Source organism: Anneissia japonica, unplaced genomic scaffold (assembly GCF_011630105.1).
Source record: "Anneissia japonica isolate Jap-2015-1 unplaced genomic scaffold, ASM1163010v1 scaffold3217_len398964_cov164, whole genome shotgun sequence".
In the NCBI taxonomy this organism is placed as follows: domain Eukaryota; kingdom Metazoa; phylum Echinodermata; class Crinoidea; order Comatulida; family Comatulidae; genus Anneissia; species Anneissia japonica.
The window spans coordinates 300,434-307,988 of record NW_022750884.1 but is presented as its reverse complement, the minus strand read 5'-3'; the positions used below and the strand labels follow the sequence as shown (position 1 = coordinate 307,988).

The 7,555-nt window shown below is 32.8% G+C and overlaps 1 protein-coding gene across 2 annotated transcripts in view; it reads right to left on the bottom strand.

Annotated features, from left to right (window-relative positions):
- The window catches only part of LOC117121566, a gene marked incomplete in the record, with an annotated part of 20,709 nt that overhangs the window by 6,179 nt on the left and 6,975 nt on the right, over positions 1 to 7,555 (bottom strand). The window contains 10 exon segments of one of the 2 annotated variants that reach the window (XM_033266806.1): positions 1 to 110; positions 732 to 796; positions 1,116 to 1,174; positions 1,347 to 1,446; positions 1,761 to 1,887; positions 2,738 to 2,803; positions 3,186 to 3,312; positions 5,571 to 5,591; positions 6,571 to 6,646; positions 6,906 to 6,974. In XM_033266806.1, the coding sequence (XP_033122697.1) occupies positions 1 to 110; positions 732 to 796; positions 1,116 to 1,174; positions 1,347 to 1,446; positions 1,761 to 1,887; positions 2,738 to 2,803; positions 3,186 to 3,312; positions 5,571 to 5,591; positions 6,571 to 6,646; positions 6,906 to 6,974 (820 nt within the window). 2 annotated transcript variants of the gene reach the window in all.

Here is a 7,555-nt window from a genome sequence, read left to right as displayed (position 1 = left end):
TTGTCACTAGATGTGACGATGTTGAGGTTTCATTTTCGTTAGCTAATTCAGAATATTTTCCACCACATTCAGCATCAGTTTGAGGTACAATATGAAGAACAGCTAAAACCCTGGAATTAAATAATGGTGATTGAAAATTCTTGAGTTTCCTTATCATCATAGTTTTCTTTGTCATCGCAGTTGCTGCTGTTATTGATGCAGCTGTCACTGGAGCCATCACCATTACCACCACCATTAATCATCTACATCATCATCATTCAATTCAAGGTTTATTAATATTGCTCTTGCAGTGCAAGCACTCAATAAATACAATATTTACAATAAACATACATAAAATATAAAAATGTAAACATCACCAGTCCATACATCCATTGGTAAATATATACAAAAATGACCAAAAATTTACACAATTTACAAATAAGAGCATTAAAAAAAAAGTATAAAAGGGTTATTAAAATGGATAATTTACAGGTTTAAAATGTTTGGAATAAAAAACTAGACTAAAGAAATAAAAAACAAAATAACAAATATGATTGATTTAGGATGACTATGAGTGGCTTGCTGAGTTCATATGCGAATTCCATTACTATCTTAGTGAGTGTGTTGTCTCGTCCATCAGCTTTTTTACTTTTCATTTTGCTGAGCTATAGACCACCACCACCATTTTATATTGTTATTGAAGTGCTCTATTAGCCTTCTCTGTAAAAAACAGGGATATATGAGCAACTGACCATAACACATTGAGAATCATGCATGTTGTTAGTCCACCAAATGCAGCAAGGAAGAAACATTGCACCTGTAAAAAGTATTTTATAAAAGCAATCAAATTACAACAAATACAGCAAATCTGTTCACATTAAAAACATTTTGTCTTTGGTGAAATTGGGAAAAATTTTAAAAAATTTAATTAACATATTGAATAGATAATAAATAATGTATTGAAAGCTCATAATTTATTTAAATATAAAGTATTTGTAACTTTAAACTTTTTTCTTTAAATTTATTAGCTAAAATAGACAGTATGTATACATTTTGGCACTAATTTAATCAATAATAATAATAATAACAATAATAATAATAATAATAGTAATAATAATAATAAATATCTATCTTACTTGTTCTTTAACAGGCTCCACTTTGTTGTACAGAATGGGTAAGATATTCATAACACCTCCTGGTAATGAAAAATACGCCAACAATAAATTAGTACCATAAGGAGAAATAAACACTCCAGTGCTACTATATATGGACATACTTATGTATTTGTGGTTAAATGAGTTTTGTTGTAATAGATTTCCAAGCTAATTATACTTGACATGGCAATGCATGTATTTATCAGTACATACCTAAGGCAACAGTACCCAGAAGAAAGGATGGGCCAAAATGTTTAAAATCATTAGTAATAGGATTGTCAATCTCAGCTCCAACACCAGTTGTTGCTACCACCTGTGAATAAATATATATTGTTATTATTATTCAATTGTTATTATTAGCCAGAGGTATAGAGATGACCACTTGATGTGTTGGGCTTTAGCCCATGTCATCTCTAGTCACGCCAATATATATTTATATGTATTGTGACAAATCTTTAATAACAAATAATAAAATAAATTGTTGTTGGTAATGTTACCCAGACACCCTGCTGGTTACACAACTGTCTTGTACTGGGATGGATTGATGATGATGCTGAATATTAAATGAACATGTGCATAAATAAATGTGTAGCTCACTGATATGAATTCACAATGGAAATGACCTACCACAGCTACCAGAATGCAACCTTTGAAGAGAGTTAGAAACGTTATTGCGACCTTGATTATATCGCCAAATATAACGATGCTGAAGGCTTGTATCCAGACAAAGAACGGAATCACATGAATGAAATTCCTACAAAAAAATACCGTTAAATTACATGTTATGGTACTAGAACTAAAAGCATTGACACTAAAGTTACTATTAATTTCTTTATTGGTGAAAGTACCAGTCCATTTTAAATCTTCTTTCTTTCATTAAACTCCATGCAGCAATGTTCAGTGCATGCTTGCCCATCCCCCATCCCAAATGTTGGCTTGCCTCCGTGTCTTTCCTCTCTGGCTACAGCCCTGTAAAAAATGTTACACAGGACCAAGCTAGGGAAAATTTAGGCAGTTCTTGCTACATCAAGTACAAGTATGAAAAACAGACATTGCAGAGGCCTAATAACACTCTTGACAAATTTAACATGACCTGTATTCATGTTCATGTTGTGGAGCTTTTTCAACTGTTGTGTTACACATATCTTTACTGTCGGCGTATTATTTCTTCCGACATTTAACAAGGTTTCAACCCAGTTGTGTTAGATTAAGCACTCAACACATCCTGAGTAACATTTGTGACCGGCTCTGGCAAAACCAGCCGTTTGTAGAAAAAAAAATTCAAAGTTGACTTTTTGGTGTTCTTGATTCTGCCTGAATTCTTCTTTAAAACACTGCTTATTTGATGGAAATTGGTATAATAGCAAAGTTATGAATATTTAATTCATTGGATATCAGCCATATAACTTTTGAGAAAACAGCTTCCAATGATTCCAAATTCAATAGTTTATTATTAAGATTTGTATTTTTAATAAAATTAATTCTGGTTCCTGAATGTTTTGGGTGCTTGTGGGAAATAAAAAATTGTGACAAATGGTGGGTTTTTCCAAAGTCGGTTTCATATGTCTTACGTAAATTGAGTGTAAGTGAATCTTTGATCTTACTCTATTCCAAACAGCTGTGCAAAGGCTTCACTTCCTGCCAGGGAGAAACTTATAACGACTGCTATGCTGAGAACAAAAATATAATTAATACTTAAATAAATTCATGAAATATACTATTTTACTAGCATTTATTGGTAGAATTTATTAAAGGTAATTTAATTTCTACTTGTTGAATAGAAAATTGGAAATTGTGATTTTCCAATCATCCTAGTACATTCAATATCAACCATCTGGTACAGTTCTTCATCTACTAAAAATCACCCTAATTAAAGACCACCTCCAAATATGACATTTCTGTGGTCCCATATTCACGAAAGTCTTTTATCTTTATTGTTCTAAATAGAGATTAAAGCTGCTACAGGCCATGGAAACCCTGGTCCCAAGTGGTCTTTAATTGGAGGGAGAACACATTTTCTCTATGATTACACAAATAAAACAGTGGACTCACAGCACAAAAAACACAGTTGCATCAAAAGGCATCCATAAATAAAATGGCATGTACAATTCAGACAATTTGTGCAGGTTAACTATGTTAGAGTTTTCTTCATATCTTGACATGTTTTTGCGTTTGATACCTAGAACCAGGAAGACAACAGACACATATCAGGCAGGGAACAGAAAATATTAATAACAATAATATTGAAAATAAAAATTATTATAATAATAAATAAAATAATAAATAACAAAACAACAACAATTAATACAGTAGTACTGTACTGTACATTAAAAAGGGGACTGAAACAACAATCATTGATATAGTAGTACAGTAAACTAAAAAGGAGACTAGTGAATGAAAATTGATAAATGTGCATTACACAGTTATTTTACAACTACAACTACAACTACAAGAGAAATGTTTTGTCTTCTTAAATAAAAAAAATTGTAGGGTAACTGTAAATATCTGTTTTGTTTACTTAGAACTAATAAAGTTTATGTAGTCTACACTAAAGATTTTTAAAAAGGTTTTGAAAACCATGCATTAAACAGACCACAGCCTAAAAATACAAGTAACTAAAATGTATTTAATAAAATATATGGACTATTGTGGATCCAGGTTTTTAAAACATCAGGAACTGAGGCCAGGGGAATTGAAAGGGGGAGAAAACAGGGCTTTAGCTGCTACCCTAATCATTTGTCTCAGTCCCCTCTATCATTCAACTGCTTCCAATTCCCCTGGATTATTACAGAGCTGTAGTAAAAGAATTTTTATCCGACAAGCTCATAAATATTGATCACCATACAAAACAACCAGAAAAACTACCAAATGCATATTGAGTAACTAATGTTACTAGTTTAATCATTGATAGCAATAAGTCAAAGGCAAAGGATTTAATACATCTGCACCTGTCTAAACATACCACAGTTTTATTACACGTGAATTTGGTGGGATGGTCGCCAGAATGTGAACTCTAACCCTGGAGGTTCAGGGAAGAACGCGGAAGTAACAAACAAAAAATATATACGGTATTTTTTGTTTGTGTTTTATTAAAGTTGATGGGAATGATTATTATTATTATGGCGGTGCCCTTTATGCCTTGGCGTAAGGCCAAATAAAAAAAATTATTGTGTTGGCCACACCCGACTGACCCAAATTTTATGAAATTCAGGGTCTACATTTTAGCATTTTTTTTTTTTTTTTTAACAAGGAACAATATTTTTTTCATGAGCTTATCAGGCTAGAATAGCCTTGGACTAGGATAGGGGGCAAAGGCCTAGCCTATTTTGGTGCATGGTATGCGATGCGAATCCAAAATTTTTGTATTATGTTTGTGTTTTCTAATTTTTATGCGTAAACACATTTTTGGTTAAAAAAAACAAAAATTTTTCCTACCGACCTACCCATTTTTGGGATTTACCCAAAACGTGGCCAACACAAAAATTTTCTTTTTTTGGCCTAATGGGATGAAACTAGGAAAAAAGACTTTAAAATAAGGAATGTTTCCAAATTCACCAATTTAGCCTGTGTCCCCTGGATCCACTTGTACCTAACACTTGTGCCAGCAACCACTATATAATACAACATGACATCAACATGCGGGATAATAGACCAAATAACACCCAAGAGATTTCCTATACACTTACAAGTTAGACAGAAGAAGAATATCATTGGCTGTTATTAAAACTGGCCACTGAAGAAACAGATGGGCAAGTGTGTGTAGGTTAGGCGATACACTCTTCTTTGCAACAGAAGGGGTACTAGATGAAGCCTCAATGGATACGATGTCTCCATGTTACATAGAGCAAAAGAAATTTTTATTTACATTTCATCATTCACATTGTCAGAATTGTAAGGGGAAAAAATTGTAAGAGTTCAAAACACTATGATGTTCTAACTTTGAAAAAACTTTAATACATTTCCTATCTTAAAATCCCCAGTTGATGCATGGGTGAGTGACATTGGCAATGAATGGTGGAGTTGAATAGCTTAGGGGTTTCAATTCCTGTGTCCTGGGTTCAAATCCTCTGACAGCATAATTTTTACTCATGACTAAAACAACTCCAATCCCTAAGGTTCATTATAAGACTTGGTTATTAAAGCATATCTGGCCCCTGTGGGAGAACAGTAGATATCTACTGAAGAGGATAACCAGTATAAAGAAATCAATATTAATTAGGCCCAGGCTTACAGTTACAAAAAAACCCAACAAAACCCACCTTGACTCCTAAATTATACGATGCTTGAGCAACATAAAAGAGATTTTTTTTTATGGCCTAATTATTGTCACTAGTATCTGTTTTACAATTGAGAATGAGACTCAATAACATACCAAAGAATTGCATGTATTTTACACAAAATAAATTAAAAATTTAAACAATAACTTCACAAACTCACCCTCAAGCGACTCTCTCATGTCTGCAAGAAAAGGTATACATCAATGAAAATATCAAATATAGATTTTCATGTAATTATTAATATTACTTGAAAACAAAATAAATCAATTATAAAACAGTTTTTAGTACACTTAGTAGAAGTAGACTTCACAGAAAAATATTCCTGTCTATGGATGAGTCTTCATTAGAAAAATGAAAGGAATTCAGAAATTTAGTACAAGCTAACAAAATATAGATTTGAAATACTCCAGCATGGGTCTACGAACTTGCAAATGCACATGAGCTTTTGTATATGTAAACATAGCACTCTGTTGGTGACATTATTTTGACCAAACAAATAACCAATTCCTTCCCATCAAGAAGATATAAAACATTTCATTTATACAGTATATACAGTACAATCACTGTTCACTATAAGATGGATTATCTACTTCAAATTTTGTTCAAAGTGCAGTCATAAATTAATTTACAAAATATTGTGTTTTGTTAAAGCCTATCGACTTTGACTGATAATTTGTGCTACTGTAATTTTGGGATATAGCCCATTGTGAGGTAGTCATGACTGATATCGACCAATCAGTGCAATTGATGATAATTGATAGATGATTGATTATGACTATTAGTATGTGCTATGGGGTTGGTTTTCTGGCATAGGGCCTAGAGCGTTTTATAAAGGTCGCTAATCATTAATAAAATCAATTATACCATTACGGTATATCAACGAAAGTCTAATGGATCTTTCTGGAATGTCAATCAAACTTAACAACTGACCAATCAGAACACAGTTAGAAATAAGCACACGCCTCACAAAAGCATGTGTTGTCAAACAAACGCACATGTTTTTTACACTGTCATTTTGTGGGACCTCAGCAACAATTATCCAAGTGGTGGGGCTTAGTGGAAAGGTCCATTATGGATACAGTAGATTAAGTGTCTTTGATAAAAAAACATACAATACATTAAGGAAACATTTAATAAATCAAACAGAGAAGCTACAGTACCATCTCCAGAAGGTTGACTGTCATTCTCCTCATCATCACTGAACAGCTCATTTAATGGAACTGCCTCAAGATCTTTCTAAATAGTAAAAAAAAAAAAACAGAACAAATATAATTATTATAAAATCTACTACCTATTCCATGATTACTTCACAACAGAAGAATTATCACTATTTATAATTAAAAAACAAGTTCTGTTACAATTTTAAATGTTCTGCCTGTCAATAGTGACTAGGTAGAGTCAGGGGCGGGCTTATACATGAGGTTCAATGGGCTTATACAGTACTGGAGGATATAAGAAATATTTAATCAAATGTAATTATAAATCAATAAATTACCTCTGGAGTGCTGAGGAGGTAGGCTTGACCTTTCTGCAACAAGTCCACAAATAAGAGGATACTGAAGGCCTAGAAGGAAGTAAATACAAACCACATAATGATATGGACATTATCAAGTAAAAAAAATTACTACCCACAGTAGTTAATCAATCATTCAACCAACGGTGTACTAGAGCTGAAGATGACTGGAAACCGCAGGAAAATTATGAAAATTACAACTGAAAAAACATTTCTCTTTCTAAGCAGACTTTTTATAAAACTCCTTAAGGCCATTGTATGATGAAGCCCGACGCGATTTGTTGTCATGTCAAGCTTGCGTGAGCTAACAACAGGTCGGCATTGGGTACAGTCGCATCATAGAATATTAAAACATGTTTAATATTCTCACAACGACCTAAATCGTGTCAGGCCGCATCATACTGTACAACACTATCTGAGTTGGCCGTTAGTGATTACCAGCCAACAATTTTGTAATTAAAAATTAAAATATGCACATAAAAAATGATTAATGCATTTTTAATGAATGAAAAATACTTTCTCCTGACTTTTTAACTGTACTGTATTTGTACATCTAACGCACAATATCATCTGGATACATAGTATAAGCCCGCTATGTTGTGGTTCATAGCCGTCTCTTATACACATCTAGA